Source organism: Perca fluviatilis, chromosome 1 (genome assembly GCF_010015445.1).
Source record: "Perca fluviatilis chromosome 1, GENO_Pfluv_1.0, whole genome shotgun sequence".
Taxonomy (NCBI): Eukaryota; Metazoa; Chordata; class Actinopteri; order Perciformes; family Percidae; genus Perca; species Perca fluviatilis.
The window spans coordinates 16,905,490-16,924,820 of record NC_053112.1 but is presented as its reverse complement, the minus strand read 5'-3'; the positions used below and the strand labels follow the sequence as shown (position 1 = coordinate 16,924,820).

At 39.8% G+C, this 19,331-nt stretch overlaps 1 protein-coding gene and 1 long non-coding RNA gene across 4 annotated transcripts; both read left to right on the top strand.

Annotated features, from left to right (window-relative positions):
- Window positions 1–222: 222 nt before the first annotated feature.
- afmid (arylformamidase) lies at window positions 223–17,725 on the top strand. Of its 3 annotated transcripts, none has more exons than XM_039815135.1 (11): window positions 223–263; window positions 11,127–11,217; window positions 12,764–12,868; window positions 12,981–13,029; window positions 13,691–13,776; window positions 13,883–13,955; window positions 14,161–14,258; window positions 14,391–14,469; window positions 14,883–15,018; window positions 16,372–16,476; window positions 16,842–17,725. In XM_039815135.1, exons 2-11 carry the CDS (start codon window positions 11,169–11,171, stop codon window positions 16,869–16,871), a joined length of 810 nt encoding a protein of 269 aa, XP_039671069.1. In that variant the 5' UTR covers window positions 223–263; window positions 11,127–11,168; the 3' UTR covers window positions 16,872–17,725. The 3 variants fall into 3 exon arrangements, with proteins under 3 accessions (XP_039671069.1, XP_039671060.1, XP_039671079.1); XM_039815126.1 differs by lacking the exon at window positions 223–263 and adding an exon at window positions 3,768–4,088; XM_039815145.1 differs by lacking the exon at window positions 223–263 and adding an exon at window positions 10,795–10,904.
- On the top strand, window positions 4,095–7,747 carry LOC120568012. The gene is made up of 4 exons (XR_005640647.1): window positions 4,095–4,640; window positions 6,859–6,941; window positions 7,135–7,291; window positions 7,558–7,747. It is a non-coding gene; the product is annotated as an uncharacterized LOC120568012 (long non-coding RNA).
- Window positions 17,726–19,331: the final 1,606 nt, after the last annotated feature.

Genomic DNA, 19,331 nt, shown 5'->3' with positions numbered 1-19,331 from the left:
GCTTAGGGACATCTATAAATTACTACACCGAAAAGAGATGCAACAAAAATATTTATTAATTTAATGATTAAATAAGGTAATGTCTCCAAACTTACCTCAATTATTACTTGTCTCCTGCTAGTTATACTACAGCACTTACTTTAAAAAATAAGTTAAACTAAAAATATATTTGTTGCTGACTTCTTCGGTGTAGTAATTTGTAGACGTCCCTAAGCACTCGTCTCACAGCAGCAACAACAACAGCAGAGAGCAGAAGCCAGCAGGCAAGTGTTATTTACATAAACTTCTGGTGTACTTACAAACTTTCCAATCCATCGTTTTATGAGTGCATAACCTATATATACTAGTGTAGACCTTTGGTATCATTTTGGGCATTATTAGTGGGGTAATGTTAAGAGACACTTCGGATCCATTAGCCTCTGCGCTAAGCTATTCAGCGGCTAACGCTACTCTACGCTAACGCTCCCAATGTTAGACCCAGGTGAAAAAAGCTTCTGGGGGGGTGTTTGGCTCGAGGTCATGGTGCAAAGGACCCTAGGGTGAAATTACTCCGAACCATCACTTTAAGATCAAAGTTGACTAAAAGAAATCCGCTCTGGACAGGAAGTAACATTAACGTGTCAAAATAAAAGTATAAGAGCTTTAATAACTGCCAGAAGAACAATGTACTTTAGCTTTTGCCTGTAGCTTGTCAGATTAAGCTACAGTTAATTATTTAGGGTTATATAAAGTATTTAATTGAGCAACATTCATTAATATAAGCCACAAAGGGAGTAAGAATGGATATTGTTTTAAAATAGAAATAGGATTATAATATTTTTTGCCAGAAGAATGAGGCACTTTATGAATACATTGTTTGCCTGTAGCTTGTCAGATTAGGCTAAAGTTAGCTATTTAGGGTGATATAAAGTATTTAATTATTAAATAATAATTTTTAAATCACATGAAATATGCATTCATATATTATTAGCCTATGTGTGGCAGTTATTGACTAGTTACTCTAATCTTACACCAGCCAGTAAAAAGGCATCTAACACTTGTGTTGTCTTCGGGTTAAATTTGTCGTGTTTTCAAAGTTTCTTATAAGAAATTTGGGTTTCTTTCAACCAAATTAACCAAAAATAACATGCATTGTTCCCTTCCAATGCTCTTTGCAAGTAAATTAATATTCACAACTTTCATAACATTTTGGGTGTTTTATTCAAATTTATAGTAGTTATGGTCTTCCCGGGTGAATTTTGACCTGGTAGTGCAATAAGGCACTATTGAGCTTTACAGAAGATATATTTACAAGATACAAGACACAGACAGACACACACACACACGCACACACATACACACAATTGTTGGGTCTTTGTAAATTATAGAGTGTGGTCTAGACCTACTCTATCTGTAAAGTGTCCTGAGATAACTCTTGTTATGATTTGATACTATAAATAAAAGTGAATTGAATATACCAGTCTGTTATAATCCAAAACAACTAATAGTATATCCTCATCTTACTTGGTCTGTTGACCATGAATGCAAAAAATAAGTAAAAAATAAATAAAATAATAAATTAATGAGTGGAATGAAGTTGGATAAAAGGGGTAACCCAGAATTTTGAAGAGTTTTGAAAAATGACATCATGGTTCTGAAATTAGTGATTGTGAAAAACTGTAATTTGAGTGTGATGAAGAACTCTGTGATGCAGATACAACTGGGCCACATTTCAAACTTCTCAACATATTAGTGAGGAAGCTGCCATGTTGCTTCTCTCATCCTGGTCTCCTCAGGCCCTGCAGACTGGACCACACTTGTGGTTTACTTCTAGAATATTACAGTAGGCCACTTTGCTGATTCAGATTTGCCACTTGAGTCCACAGCACCATACAATATATGATAAACATGCACCAGCCTTTGTGAAAGTGTATGTTCTGAGAGAGAGAGAGAGAGAGAGAGAGAGAGAGAGAGAGATCTCGGTTGTAACATTAAACATTTGCATGATTCTGTGCCATCTGCTTCTCCTCCAACAATACAATGGCAGTAAATATTTATATTGCTTACGAGGAGATGTCAGTTATCTTGATCAGAAAAATAATGCATTGCAAAGTCAGGACTGGTACCAATTATTTAATTTACAACACACAAAAGCACATAAGCAAACAGCAGCACATCGTTTTTGTTATTTAGTTCTTTGAGTTTTATGTTATTACGGTGTTATGTTCTAAGTCTTATTATATGTGCTTTAGTTCACTTGTTTATTTCTATTACATTACATTAAATGACATGTCATTTAGCTGGTGCTTTTATCCAAAGCGACTTACAATTAAGTAAAAGGGAGAGGGAAATCGGAGCACCTGGAGAAAACCCCATGCAGACATGGGAAGAACATGCAAACTCCAAGCAGAAAGGCCCCGGGCCACCAGGGTTCCAACCCAGTAGCTTCTTGCTGTGAGGCCACAGTGCTTACCATTGACCATTCCTTATTGTAATTCAACCACACAATACCTATCATGAATTATATTTTATTATCCAATATTGGCCAACTACTGTTTCAAGGGCTTAGTATGAGCAGTGAACATCTAACGAGCAGGATGATCCAGGCACAGGTCCAGCAGTGAGGAGGTCTACCATGCTCACCGTGAACTCTGGTCCAGTCTGCAGGGCTTGAGGGGACCAGACGAGGATGAGAGAGTCTCCAGTACACTTTAAATTGTTTATTTAAAAAATGTTCTTCATCACATTGACATGTTCACTTGTAACTAATGTGGTCAACCATGTCACATACAATATTCTGCAGAGCAATTTATAAAAGCCCTTATATTTTTTGCCTTTTTTTTTACTGGCTGATGTAAGATTAGAGTAAAACTAGTCAATAACGCCACACATAATGCTAGGGGAATGCAGATTTTATTTAAAATGTGATTTAAAATTATTATTATCCTATTTCTATTTTAAAACAATATCCATTCTTACTTAATTTGGTTGAAAGAAACCCAAATTTCTTATAAGAACCTTTGAAAACACGACAAATTTAACCCGAAGACAACACAAGTGTTAAGATTGGTGTAAGATTAGAGTAACTAGTCAATAACTGCCACACATAGGCTAATAATATATGAATGCATATTTCATGTGATTTAAAAATTATTATTTAATAATTAAATACTTTATATCACCCTAAATAGCTAACTTTAGCCTAATCTGACAAGCTACAGGCAAACAATGTATTCATAAAGTGCCTCATTCTTCTGGCAAAAAATATTATAATCCTATTTCTATTTTAAAACAATATCCATTCTTACTCCCTTTGTGGCTTATATTAATGAATGTTGCTCAATTAAATACTTTATATAACCCTAAATAATTAACTGTAGCTTAATCTGACAAGCTACAGGCAAAAGCCAAAGTACATTGTTCTTCTGGCAGTTATTAAAGCTCTTATACTTTTATTTTGACACGTTAATGTTACTTCCTGTCCAGAGCGGATTTCTTTTAGTCAACTTTGATCTTAAGACGTAAGACCAAAATAACATTATAAACGAGACCTGTGTTCCATCAGATTTTCAATGATTATGCACATTATAAAAATGAGCCTGTATTCTCGCTCTTGGGTTGAAACGGAAAGATAAATAACAAAAAAGCAACAGTTGAAAAACGAGCAATTTTCCACTTAATTTTCAAATTGCATGGACATTGAAAAAACGGGAAAACGGAGCTCATATTTCCGTTTTTTGGTTTTTGGATTTAAACGAAAAACGAAATATCGACCCGTTTTTTTGTTTTTTCGTTTTTGGTTTAAAACGAAAAACGGATTATACTTTAGGGCCCTGACCGATATGGTAAGGGAATGGAGCATATAGGACTGTTAGAGACAGATAGGGGGAGAATTGTTGTTTGTCATTGCCGGTCACTGGTTTTGCAATAAAACTTGAAAGAAGAAACAAATAAGGGGAGGATACTATGTAAAGTTCAGTCTATGGTCTAAAGTTCAGCCCCTCAGCATGCGCACTATGTGGCTCGGATTGATCTGCCAGCGGACTTTCGGCGAGTCAAGTCACTTCAAGAGAAAGAAAATGATGCACTGGACTGAACTTAAGAAAGAAGTAAGAGTTTGACTTTAAGTGGTATTTCCCATTGGCTACATCCTTGGGTTTTATTCAGAATAGATGCAAGTAACATCTGCATGTTTTTCACTTCACCTTTTCACATTTTAATAGCAAAGTTCTTGTTGTATATTTTGAGGCTGGAGGCAATTCCAGGTGCAACTCCCAATGCCAATACACTTGTTTGCAGAGTAAAGTTGAAGCTCAAACGGAATATGTTAGAGACCGTTTCCCCTGCAGGGAGATCACGAACTAAAACTTTATGTGTTGCTCCTCCAAAAGGCCTCAGGCAATAGCAGAGCCGCACTGTAACAAGATTCCGTAGTTTTCACAGCATTATTGCTGTATACTGAACAAATGCCTACTGCATATCTGTATACAGTATGTTGCTGTAGATTTTTACGCGATCATGGCCAAAATGCTGTAGAATACGAGACTACAGTAAATACAATTATCCTGTGAATCATATTACAGTAATTTTGAGCGGGATCTATCTGACTTCCACGCCAAGCCACGCAGCCGGAAAGTTCTCCAGAGATTGCAGCAGAGAATGTAAGTAGCCTCTTCTCACCTTGGTGACAGTTAGTAAGTTATACGGCATTAATAAGCTAAGAGTATCGGACCATATATATATCTATGGATTTTATTAATTCATAACATAATAATATACAACATTAGACTGGATTAATATAGCTAGATTTTTAATTAGTTTGAATCACGAGTGGGTGTCTGTGTGCTTGTATAGCCAGCTAGCTAATGTTAGCAAACACATTTGCTCCACTTACTCCTGCTAGCACCCAAGATTTGTTATATTTTGCGTGGATGTGATGTGTGTTGATCTTTTATTCGTGTAAGTCGAAAATTTGTTTGAATCGCGAGTGGGTGGCTGTGTGGGCTTGTGTAGCCAGCTAGCTAACGTTAGCAAACACATTAGCTCCACTTACTCCTGCTAGCGCGAGTGGGTGGCTGTGTGCTTGTGTAGCTGGGCTAGCTAGTTAATGTTAGCAAACGCATTTGCTCCACTTACTCCTGCTAGCACCCAAGATTTAATATATTTTGTAGGTGTGTGATGTGTGTTGATCTTTTATTCGTGTAAGTTAGGGTGACCAATCCCGATTTTGAAATGAATGTCCCGAGTCCCGACAAAAGCCTATCGGGACGCTAAAATGTCCCGGTTTACACCAGCCGATTTTGCCGGGTCTTCAGCCCCAAATGTTTTTAGTGTAGCCCCGAATTTAACTTTGTCCAGTTTATTTTTCCAAGGCGAATAGAACGGGCAGCTACGTGCGGGGTCCGACCATGCTGAATTTGTTACTATCACCTAGCAACCGTCTCTACGTGAGGAAAGCTGTGAAAGCCGGGTAAAGTTTTGGGAGGAATCCTAGCCAAATCAGTCTAATACATTGCTGCTATCAACACAAAGTTTAGGAGCGCAATACTAATGATTTAGTTTAGAGTTCCTGTGACGTGATGTTTCCAGTCAACGGTTCAGACTCAAACACACGGAGCTCTGAAGCAGACCTGTGGGTCGCTTAGTGTCCACTCTCGCTGTAAAATGCTTCAGGTTTATGGACGCGCTCAGCTGTGGGCATGCTGCGGCAGATGTGTTGCGTTTGAGCTCCGTGTATTTCTGTAGTTTCGGGTTTCCACCTCCGATGTAGAGTAGCGTTCAGCCACTTCCCTAGCTAAACTCTTTGTCTCATTCAGACACCCAAAGGTGGCTCTGTGTCTGTCAGGAGGTCTGAGATCTACCGTATCAGCAGAGCAATCACGTAGCCTAATGCACAGCAGACTATGGTGCAGGTATAGATTATTTTCTGAAATATAGTGACTTTATTCTTGTAATAGCCTACTAACCTAACTTTATTTTTCTCAAGATATCACGACTCCTCCAAATCACAGAGAACACAGATATACTGTATTTTGAATGTGCACAAAGTTTTGGACATGAGCAGAAATCTTGCTCAAACACATCTGAAATGTTACAGTCCAGGGGTCTATTAATAAATTAAAATGAATTCATGTATCATTGAGGTGAATAATTGTCATATGCACATTTAAGGAGGTTACTTCCTCACCAAAAGACGCCAAACAGGAGGGAGGAAAGTAAATGATGCCTAGGCTACAGATATTTGCAGCATACATTGATTCAGAAAAAGGTAGAAATGTATGCAAAAAAATTCACCAGAATGCAGGAAATGAAGTGGTTAATGCTCAACATTTTTAATAAATCATTTTAATTGTTTTGGTGTTATTGGAATAAATAACACTTCAATGAATCTCACACTAAACTGAAAACGGCTGTTGCTGCAATTTTGTTAATTTTACAGGAAAAAACACTTATTATTAGATGAGGAGCCAACGATCAAAATAATAAAGTTACTGTCTGTGTCTACGTCTGACCTGGACTGGCAAATGTTCACATTAAAAAGCTTGTGTGTGCACAAGCACTACAGTCACGCGCAGTGTCCCGGTTTTAGCTCCGGGAAATTTGGTCACCGTAGTGTAAGTCAAAAAAATATCAGTATTACTACCTACCTAACTAGCCCCATTCACTCACTCATTTTGTGTGTCAGTACACAGTATCTGTCTGTGGTGTGTGTTTTGGAGAGCTAGCTAGTTACCTAATTTTAACATCATTCAAATCGTTTTTGTCCATCTTTCCCCCTTCACATGAATCACATGTACAAAAATGAATGTCTTGCCTTATAGTTGCATACTTTCTAACAACGTTTTGTGTTTATTTCTGTTTAAACTTTCCCATCGGCAGATGTTGAAGCACAGATTTCCCTGCCTAGCACTCCCAGGCTAATCATGCTTGGAGGCAGTCACGTCCCTTGAATTTGTCCAACGGTAAGAGATTTTTGACTATCTTTTTTTATTTATATATATTTCTATTTTCACTATGTTCATTACATTCTTCTTGCTACCACTATCATAGTGCAGACTCAGTAATGGATTAATATATAGGACTACTGTTGTGTGGTGATAAAGTGGCAAAAACAGTGATGTATAATATTTTTCTTTTCTTTTCTTTTTTGTACAGATAAACCCAGAACAGAGTAAATGTGCTGCTATATTCCAGACCAGCAAGAGCACAGTAAAGAAGGTTCAATGGAAAAAGCTGTCCCTGAATCAACATGTCGCCGCTCTAATCCAGGACTTCATTGAATATTACTGGCAGAATACCTAGAGCATGCCAGGTAAGACCCCTTTATGAAGTGTACTTTGAAGTATTCCCTTTGCCTTAATATCCTCCAACAATGTATTTGTGTACCTTCATTTATTACATTACATTTATCATATTCTTATTAATTCATATGTTTTTTTAATGTTTCATGCATTCAAATTTTATGTTTCTTTGCATTGGAGAGTCAATTAGTGGACTTTTTCATGAGAAAGTCATTAGTCTTGCTTAGACATTTCTACATCAGCATCTAATTCCTTTTTACCTTTTTTTTCATTGCAGTAAAGAAGACGTCCACTCCACTCACACACACATTGATAGATGCTGGGGTGGAGTTCTTGTTCTTGTGGTAGGACTTCACTACAACATATGTGCACATTCTCTCTCTCTCTCTCTCTATTCTCTCTCTCTCTCTCTATGTCTCTTTCTCTCTCTCTATGTCTCTATCTCTCTCTCTCTATGTCTCTTTCTCTCTCTCTCTCTCTCTCTCTCTCTCTCTCTCTCTCACACACACACACACACACACACACACACACACACACACACGCACACACAAACAGACAGGTTGGGTTTTGTTTACAAACTACACATTGACTCTCTTACACACATGTATTTGCCCACATGGATTCTCTATCCCTTCCTCTCTGGCTAGCACATCACACATGTACACACACAGAGACATGGACACACACACACACACACACACTACTCTGTCCCACATGCATGTTCTCTCTCTACCTCCCTCGCACACACTTCTGTCTAACTACAACATGCTCCTTTCTCTCATATCATTCAGATATGTTGAGTTTTACTGTTTGTATTTACTAATACTAGTAGAGTATAATACATTGATAGACTATGCTTTTCATATCTATGTCTATGTGTCATATTCTGTATATCTGAGATTGTGAACAGTTGGATGAAGTTTTACTGTTTGTTTTTTTGAATTCTAACAGTTAAATAAAGTTTTTCAACCTCACTTTTTGCTTGGGTCCAAATGTATGCTCTGTTCTTATTTATTGATAATATTACTCTCAGCCTTTGGCCAGATTACTCAGCCAGCTAGGTGTTTAGGTATTTCACTGTATGTAATTATTTTTACTTTATTATGCGGCTCTTCACAATGAAAGTATAACGCTCCATTGACTTGAATGGGATTTCAAGTCCGCTGGGACTTATTCTCCCGATAATGACCGGTGTTCTATCCCTTATGTATTTAAACAAAATATAATATAAATTAAAATAATAAATAAAATAATATAATACATTTAAAATATAATACTGTAAATATAATACAGTAATAATACTGTAAATAATTATAATACTGTAATTATTTTACAGTATTGAAATGTATGCAGTAATACCTTCTACAGTAGTCTAATATGTACTGTGATTAAAAGTGCAGTACTGTGATTATTACCGTAAATACAGTTACAGTACATTTCTATGTACTGTGATTAGATGTACAGTAAGCATACTGTAGAATATACTACAGCAACTTACTAGCTAATTGCTGCCAGCTAGTTGCTGTAGATTTCACAGTTTTCTTCTTACAGTGCGGATTAACCATTAGGGCAACTGGTCACTTGCCCAGGGGCACAGGACATCTAAGGGGCCCTGGGCTCCGTCAAATAGGCTATTATGTTAGATAACATTATAAACGCAGTCTTCACTTTTCTAATTATATGCGGATTTTTGCAACCCGTTCCATCAAAACATTATGTTAAATCACGTCAAAAACAGTGTCTGTAGCTTTCTGCATAGCGAGCGAGGAGAGAACGAGCTGTCACAGACACACAGACAACAATTTGTAATGAATGTAATGTATGGTAAAGGCGAATCAGCATCAACAACAGCGCGTCTATTACGTTAGCCAAAAGTCAAATCGCTCCATCATGATTTGTAGAGCTCTCAGCCCTTTGATTAGTTTTGATATTAGTAAAGACAAGAACAGCATAATACAAAATATTACAAACTGGCATGTTTGAATTCATAACGTTTACAGAGGTTCCCCCCGTTTCGGGTGGCGCACCGTTACAACACACCACACAGTGCTTGCTGAGACCGATCATTTGTATTCAAATTCTGAGTAGTGCACAGGAGGAAGAGAAGGAGGGAAATGAAGAAGGAGAAGGCAGTAAACTGGAGAGACCAGGCTGGTCAGAGCAGGAGACCACAGAAGGAGATGCAGAAATAAGTGAAAGAGAAGAGGGAAGGAAGAATTGACTGTGAGGGAGGAAGAGGAGGCTGTAGATTCAGAGAGAGGGACAGAGTGAGGAAGAGGAGGCTGTAGATTCAGAGAGAGGGACAGAGGGAGGAAGAGGAGGCTGTATATTCAGAGAGAGGGACAGAGTGAGGAAGAGGAGGCTGTATATTCAGAGAGAGGGACAGAGGAGGAAGAGGAGGCTGTAGATTCAGAGAGAGAGACAGAGGGAGGAAGAGGAGGCTGCAGATTCAGAGAGAGGGACAGAGTGAGGAAGAGGAGGCTGTATATTCAGAGAGAGGGACAGAGGGAGGAAGAGGAGGCTGTATATTCAGAGAGAGAGACAGAGGGAGGAAGAGGAGGCTGCAGATTCAGAGAGAGGGACAGAGTGAGGAAGAGGAGGCTGTATATTCAGAGAGAGGGACAGAGTGAGGAAGAGGAGGCTGTAGATTCAGAGAGAGGGACAGAGTGAGGAAGAGGAGGCTGTATATTCAGAGAGAGGGACAGAGGGAGGAAGAGGAGGCTGTATATTCAGAGAGAGAGACAGAGGGAGGAAGAGGAGGCTGCAGATTCAGAGAGAGGGACAGAGTGAGGAAGAGGAGGCTGTAGATTCAGAGAGAGGGACAGAGTGAGTTTATATTAAACGTCATCATGTTGAGTCGATTCTGAACCAATCAGCTGTTAGATCAGCTGAGAGGCCGGCGTTTCCCAGCGTGCCCAGGCTGGGTCCGCCTGGGTCTTGCAGTCGGTAGGCTCGTTCGAGATGAAGTGCGCCTCGCCTGTAAAGTAGACGAGAGCAGGCGGCAGCAGCGGGGGGCGGTGACAAAAGTCCGCTCTCAAGTCGGACAGTTTTCCAGCTGACTCCAGCAGCCTTCAGGCTGAACAGGAAGTGACACAAACACTGTGGTCCAGTCGGGTCCGATTCCGGTTTAATAAAATGTTATCAGACCCATATATCAGCTCCTACACAGTCTACAGTTGGTTTTATTATGACAGAGTAGCTGTCAAAATTCTCTACATGTGATCTGTTGCTGATTTTAATTAACTGTAGATGATCCGTAATCGGATCAGATTTAGTCTCTAAAACATCACTATCAGCCTCACAACATGTGTTCTGTAAGGAATAAGCTTTTAAATCAGACAAATCGCAGTTAAAATCCCTCCGATTCAAAATCAATAAAAAGTTTATATAAAACGTCATCATGTTGAGTCGATTCTGAACCAATCAGCTGTTCGATCAGCTGAGAGGCCGGCGTTTCCCAGCATGCCCTGGGTCCGCCTGCGTCTGCTGGCTCTTGCAGTCGGTGAAAAGCAACTGCGCTGCCTGCGTCTGCGTCCGCCTTGATCTCGTGAGGTAGCCTAAAAATTAAACGTGGGCTCCCCCAAAGGCCACGGTATAGTTCGAACACTGCTGTTGCAGGAAACGGTCAGCAACACAGACACTAACTGTGCTTATAATTAGACGTTTTATGATAACAAAACCTTAAAAAACAACAACAATGAATACATTTGCATTAAAAAAAAAAGAGTGACGACGCCCTCACTAAAGCAGAGGAGGGCGCTGTTTACCATGTTCACAGTGGCTCATGGCAGTTGTCGTCTCGGCTTTCATGGCCGCCCAGTTGACAGCAGTCTCTCCGTGTGACAGGAGCTCGAGAGGCAGTTTTCACCCAGCCTGTGGTCGCACAGGATGTCTGCAGACGACGTGATCAAGGCTCACGTGAAGGCTTTAAAGGAAGGTTGGTCTGTTTTGAAGCTAATTCTTGACAATGCACAGAAATCCGGTTGAGGCCAGCAGCGTTAGAGGAACACAGGTGTTTCACCAAATTGTGTATCCCCGTGGAAATCTGTTTCCCTGTTGAAGATTTGTAGCCCCAGAGTTTAAAAAAAACATATGTTAGCTTAGACAATTCAGCCTGACAAAATATATTTCACACGGGTTTTTTTTCTATTGGTTTTAACCAGTGGTATAGTCTAATGTATTGCTGTGGGCATACTGTAGGCTACTGTATGGGCCAGAATGGGACTTTGAGGGGTGGGGTCTGGGTGTCCTCCCCCAGGGAAATTTCGAGCGTCAAAGACTTAATTTCCTGCATTTTTATACACTTTCATGCACCAATTCACAGCTGAAATACATGTTTTATTTAGCCTATGCAAAGAAAAAAAACCACATGACAATTCAAAATATGTAAAAAAATATGATGGAAAAGTATGTTGTATGTCATGGCGCATTTTTAAGTGGGTATATGGAAATCCTGGAGCTTTCTTAGTGAGTATACTGCGTATACCTGCGTATCACGTTGACCACACCACTGGTTTTAACTAAACGTTTAGGCTAAAGAGACAACACAAGTATTGGTGACTTGGCTCAAGCCCCCCCCTAAATTTCTTCTCAGTCCCCCTAAAAATTATAATAATAAAAAACGAATTATTTTATTTTTAAAAATCAATTTTAGTGCTTCAAGTTAGAGTTTGCGAACTTGTGTTAGTGACAGAGAGCAAACAATCACAGCTTCAGAGAAACCGGTTTAATATCCTGTGTCGCTGTCGCCAATGCTATGCACCTGTAACCTTTTATATATGTCAATGCCTGTAACCCAGTCAAGGAAAGTTTTTAAATTTTTTTTTATTTATGTATTGTTTACACCTCATTATCATTTCATTTGATTCTGGTAGTCCATAAAGGGACTTTCGTAGTTTTTTCATATGTACAGTATTTAGCATTTATTCTCTGTAGTAGTAGTAGTAGTAGTAGTAATAATAATAATAATAATAATAATAAATACATATATTCATTGTTATCCAGTGAAATTACGGATTTAGCGGAGGGGGGGGGGTTTGCAAGGCACTGTATCCGTGTCACATTCTCATTAGGGGCTGATCCTAGAATTGCCCCTGGTATATACAAGCAGGGAGATGACAGGAAGTTAGGAGAGAGAGGAATGACGTGCAGCAAAGGTCCCCAGCCGGACTTGAATCTTCATGGTTCATGGTCCGTGCCTTAACCCCCTGGCCTCCCTTGGCTCCCCATGAGAAACTGTGTATGGATAAAATAAACTAAATGGGAAATGTCTATTTTTTTTTCTCTAAACCAGTGACCAATATCCAATAACCAAAATCCCAAATTGCTCAAAATGATTTGCAACATTGTCCACAATACACCCAGAAATATTAAAAGGGTTAGCTTTGATGGATGACAAATTGATATTGTCTTGCTGTATAGCCTCACATTGTTTACTCTTGAGAGTCCACTTACTGTCATGCTTTGATACCGTGTGTGTCCAGGTACAGAGCGTGCCCGTGGCCTGGCTCAAACGTTGCTCAATGTGCCATATGGGGAGGGAGATGGAGAGAAACTGGATGTCTACATACCCAGCACCAACTCTTTGGGTACGACGTGTGTGACTGCTATGACGCCAACACCGCCCCGTTGGCATGCTTCAAATATGCAGAGGCATCGGTAATGCGTGAGGATTAACAGGCCTGATTCTCTCTGTTTCAGATGTCCCCCTTGTCATTTACCTACATGGAGGCTACTGGCAGTTTCTCAGGTACGGTGTCAAGTTCTCTTCTGCATCGCAGGTTAGATTTTGATTTCTTTGTCAGGTTTCTCACGTTGATGCTGTAGTGGAAGTTTCCTTTGCAGCAGGGGGGTGGGGGGGGAGTTTTTTCAGAGTTTAGTAAATTGAAACAAATAAGACAGACTGAGACTAAAACCAAGTTGGGTTTTTGTATTTTATTAAAAAAAGATATATTTGCAAATATAGGAGCAACATGATTTCACAAAAGGCCGCAGCCCAGTGTGGAGTCAGTTTCTCAAATGAGTGAACAAGAACACCAGGCTTATATGCATCTTCAGAGTGACAGCACACACGCACTTGTCTTATTATGACGCTACAGTTCTTACAGGCAATCTGATACACATGAAGACAATCAGAAAAAAACACAAGAGACATCTTGGAGCCATTTCGCCTCCTCCTCCCTGTACGATAGTTTTAGGGTGACCTTGTAGCCCCTATCTGTTCAGACAAACAGTGCTCACATTATGTTCCAGAATGGACGTCTCAGCAGTTAGAATCAAAATCTGCATGTGGGAAATGAGATCAACTCTTTCAGCATTTGTGAGAGAAGTAAAGTACGAATTAAACATACAAATATAAGGAATTAGGCTTAAATGTAATTTTCCCATTACAATGCTTTGTGCTCATACAGCAAGGAGGAGTCGGGATTCATGGCTGTTCCACTCGTTGATAAAGGTGTAGTGGTGGTTGCTGTCGGCTATGACATCGCCCCTAAAGGTAGTCTTTTCATTTCTGACAAGGATGTTTCTCTTCTTGGTGAAAAATTGATTGTTTTTTGAAGATGAACTGGTAGTGTAAGCCCCTCTGCCTGTGCTCCTTTCAGGCAACATGGACTTGATGGTGTCTCAAGTACGCAGGAGTGTTGTGTCTGTTGTTCAGCAGTATTCTCACATCAGGTACCCATGTTTTCTGACCCGTTATAACCCAGCTTAAAGTTAATTCATCTTATTTCATTACTTTAAAATGCTGTTTTTTTGTTTTTTTTTAAATGTTCCCTCTGACCTTGCTCATTCTCTAGTTTCAGAAAGAGCTAAAATGTCACCATCACAAATCCACTGTGTCTCTGTTTTTTTAATGAACTCCTACTGATCTCTCCCTAAGTGGTCTGTACCTGTGTGGCCACTCTGCTGGGGCTCACCTGGCTGCAATGGTTCTCTCCACTGACTGGTCGGAGTACAGCATCACTCCTCAGATCAAAGGTAAAGCCCATCTGGGTGAAACAGGGATAAGCGAAAGATATGACTGACAAACCGCTTACCTAAGAAGAAGCAAAGATGCCTGTATAGCTGATACACTTTTGCCTTTTAATTGTTTCTTTAATCGTCTTATAGGTGCTTTTCTTGTCAGTGGCATATATGACCTCCTGCCCATCCTGTCCACCTACGTCAACGAGCCTTTGAAGATGACAGAGTACGTACTGCAGTGCATGTAACTGCACCTTTTAGTGCAATTACATGCACTGTTGTGATTTGATTGTTACCCACTTTTTTACAGTAATCAGACATCAGAAACACATACATAAACTTTTTGACATTTGGTATTGCTTACAAAAACTGCTCTGACATGTATAATCTTTTCAGGACAGCTTGACAAATCTAACTGCTTTGGTCTTAAAGATTTTCACATCTAAAGAGTATCCAGATATGTGTGCACGTAGAACTGTGATGAGGGCATTGTGTGTGAGAAGAATGTTGTGATTGTCTCTTTGTGGAGGAGAAGTGTGCGTGTAAAGGTCCTTGTGTGTGTAAGCAATTGTCCTCTGCTGGTCTCTCGTGCCAGTCAGTATTTGACTCCTCTGTCCCCCGGCTGTCTCCTGTTGGCAGGGAGGTGGCGGTGAGGAACAGCCCCAGCAAGCTGGTCCCTCAGCTCAAACTCTCCTCCTCCAGCTGTCACGTCGTTGTGGCCGTCGCTGAGAACGACTCGCCGGAGTTTCGCAAGCAGTCGGAAGAATACTACAAAGTCAGTACTACTGACAGAGCATGAACACTATTTGGGTTATTGTATGAATGGAATTATTTATTAAATGTGCCCCCCAGTGGAGTTTTCTTGTAAACATTTGGCTGCATTACTTTACCGTTACTTTGTGTGTTACTGACGGAAACTGTCAACCAGCGCACTAGCGTGAAACAGGTGGCAGGAATGTGAATCGTGAGCTTACAACCAAATAGGAACCCTCCTAAAAGAATTGCGCTGTAGCACTGCTAGTGGTCAAAAACTCCTTGGGGGTACCTTTTTAGGGTTTAGGATATCCTCGACGTTCCGCTTCCGGGATTGCTCGGTTTCCGACAGAAATTCCGACGGATTTTACTCATTTAGGCCAGATATCCGTTGCCTTGGGCTTCATTTCTTAGGTTAAGTTACTTTATTGGTACCCGTAGGTAAACTAGTTTTACAGTCTAAGAGGCAGGACATCCTTAAAACTTTGTAGACCCCAACATAACATACAACACACAAAACATTAGAACAGGTAATAAAACGTTAAAGAAGAAAAAAGAGGAATAGAAAACAGTACATGACATGACCAAATTGCTTGTGCGTTTTGTAAAAATAATTTTACCGTTTGTTTAACAAAGTGATTGCTGCTGGTACAAAACTGTTTTTAAATCTTGTAGTTCTGCAACCAGGAACTTTCAGCCTCCGTCCAGAGGGAAGATACTTGAATTCCCTATTCAGAGGATGTAGACTATCTTCTTTCTGTTGGCGTTCTAAACTCGATTTCTGAGGACTACGGTTAACTGCTCCTCAGATCTCTGCAGGGTAAATCCAGACAGCTAGCTAGACTATCTGTCCAATCTGAGTTTTCTGTTGCACGACTAAAACAACTTTTGAATATACACGCGTTCCGCCAAAACAAGTTCCTTCCCGAGGCTATTTTGCCTTGGCGCCCAAGGCTATTGTGATCGTGTTTAAAGTGTTTAAAGAAATGGCAATAAACCAGAGCACGTTTTTCTCCCATCCCGGAATGTGGACTAGCCAGACCCTCCTCGGCAGCGCTGCGGTGGAGGAAGGTCTGCCAAAGTGAGACTAGGTTTTAGATAATTATTTTTATCATCAATTAATTAGATGTTTTTTTTTTTTTTTTTTTAAATAATAGTTTAGTTTATAAAATCTGAAAAATGCCCATCACACGTTCTTTTAGCCCGAGGTGACGTCATTTAAAAAGTGTATTAAAAAAAACAAGTTTTCTATTAATTGATCTCGCTGTGACCTCTTGTCCGTTAGTGTTTTATTAAAATACATAAAGGCAGCATTTTTGAAATGGTTAAGTGTATATATGTACTATTTCCTTACATCTTTCTTCTGGCTTTAAAGACTTTGGAGGCGTCCGGACTTGATGTGACCTTTGAGGACGTGGCGAACACAGACCACTTCAGTATCATTGAGCAACTGGTAGATGGGGAGTATCACCTAACAAAGGTACCAAAACCAAACCACAAAAAAGTAATGTTGAATGATCTGATGCTATTTTCCAGAATGTACTCTTAAATGTCATTCTTTCCTTGGATAGCTTTACGATATTAATGTACAATATGAACGTAAAGCCTGTAACTGTGACTGATGACAGCAATAGTGGTCCTAAACCTGCCAAAACTGCTGATTTCCAGAATATTATCCTGGAAATCTCTATACATCCAACCCCATTTTTAGTAATTTTCTACGAAATCAGCATACATTTATTGACTTGTATTGCATTTTTCTTGTTGTCTTTAGGGTGGTTTTATGGTCATGGTAGGCACTGAGGAAAAAAACCATTGTGTTTTAAATCATTTCTTCCTCTGTAGCTTCTCTTAAAGATGATGGGGAAGAGCTGAGGCGTCGGCCTTTGATTCCTCATCTACTATCAACATACCTCTGTATCAACATACACCTCTGTCCCCCCGATTTATGCATTATTTCAGGTTTGTACAATAGTAAATGTACAATTTCTATCTTGTTGATTGTTCAACCATCAGGTGGCATGGATTGTTTTGACTGCCTAGTAGTTTACTGTATCATTACTTACAGCTGTTTGTTCACTGTAGATACTACTGTCAGAAAAATGTGCTATGAAAACAGTGTGTACCTAAAACCGAGTCACTTCAAGGAGGGTGATTGTAGCAAATGATACTGCTGTTAAACCTGCTCATGTTCACTTGTAAACAGATTATCTAACGAGCATAGTGTACAGTGTAATCATCAGGAAGCACCGTTCCACCGGCACGCTGTGAGTTGTAGAGCTGATGGTTAGTTTTGGCATTTCTCCAGTGTTTTGTAAAAGGGTGGGTCTGTCCGTTTGGTGTTTTGTTCTTGTTACAATCTGTTCCACAACTTAAAGTCCATGGGTAGGACAGGAATAGGAGCTCGGAGTACTAATATATCATACGAAGTGAATGTAGCTTTTGATTGTAACCTTCGCAATGCTGATATCTAATCTAAGCAATTGGGCAAAAGGAATTTAATGACCACTATATATTTACACTGTTAATTTGATCCTAATATAGTAGAGTACTGATATTTAAATACACATATTTAAATTGAACTGATGCACATTGTTACTGCGTTCATTTTGGCATCTTAAATAATTGTTTGCATTATCGGTTACACACAAGTGTTATGTATTAATCATTACTGTAGATTGTAAAAGAGAATCATCAAAATAAATATTTATATTTGAAAATTCCTGTAATGACAGTTGTTTGTGTATGTGTGCAACTTAGTAGATAAGATTTGCTGTAATTTGATTGTCCTATCTTTGTATCAACTAGTGGCATGTTATAGTGCTCTCAAATAAGATTTATTAATTGACAAGTACACTATTCAGTCAAGGCAGGTCCTATATTATTTGTCTTATGGCCCTGTCTCAAAATCTAGTTTTAATACATTTTTATTTTAGTTGATATGCCCACATAGTGCACATTCCCAAATAAAGCTGTCACTCACTCACTCATCTTCAACTGCTTATCCAGGGTCAGGTCGTGGGGTAGCAGCTCCAGCAGGGGACCCCAAACTTCCCTTTCCCGAGCCACATTAACCAGCTCTGAGTAGGGGATCCCGAGGCGTTCCCAGGCCAGAGTGTGGAGATATAATCTCTCCACCTAGTCCTGGGTCTTCCCCGAGGCAAATAAAGCTGTATTTAGTTAAACTATCACAAACTGACACAGAAAACCAAGGCAAGCACAGTGTTGTACCCTAGTGCTGGTTGGTTTCTGGGTGCCTGGGCAAATCAGAATCATAATTCTTTATTGATCCCCTCAGGGAAATTATTTAGTTGCAGTTGCTCGCAGTCACATTCAAGATAAAATAAGGGTAAGAAAAGAGCAAGTCAATAAGTGTATACAGTAAATAAGTAACATATCTACAGTAAGACATAAAGAAAAATGTTAAGTATTTACAGACATAAATAAAAACGTTAAGTAGAAGTAAGTGAGATTAGGTTACAAATCAGATTAGGTTAAAAAGATTGTTTCAATGGATGTACAAATTCTATTTTAGTGCAGTGTACAGTATGAATACAAGTAGAAGCAGTGAATAAATACGTAATACTTTTATTCATGTAGCTGATAACTATTGCAGGAATTATTGTACATAATTGTCCAAGAATATTGCGATGTGATTTGGGGATGCATGCTGTGAGACCAGTTTTAACTCTAAGCGTGTGACACTCAGAGGGAGGAGTTCTAAAGTTCTATAGTTTGACATCCACAGGCATGAACGACCTCCTGTGGTGCATCGTGGGTGTCTGAGTCTGTCGCTGAAGGTGCTCCTCAGACTGACCAGTGTTTTGTTGAGTGGGTGGGAGGTGTTGTCCAGGATGGAGTGTACTTTGGACAGCATCCTCCTCTGACACGGTCTTTAAGGAGTCCAGCTCCACATCAACATTACTGGCCTTCTGTATTAGTTTGTTGAGTCTGTTGGTGTCTGCCACTCTCAGCCTGCTGCCTCAGCATACTGGAGAAATCATCCTCAGCATCTTCTGACAGATGTTGAAGGACCTACTAAGCCTCCTCAAAAAATAGAGGTGACTCTGGCCCTTCCTGTAAAGTACTCCAGAGTTGTTGATCCAGTCCAGTTTATTGTCTATGTGTACTCCCAGGTATTTGTAGTCCTCCACTATGTCCACACCGACCCCTCGGATGGAGACAGGGGTCTTCCTCCTTCTCAAGGCCACTACCAGCTCCTTTGTCTTTGTCACATTGAGCTGCAAATAATTCTCCTCGCACCATGTGACAAAGTTCTCCACCACAGCCCTGTACTCAGCCTCCTCACCACCACTGATACATCCCACTACCGCA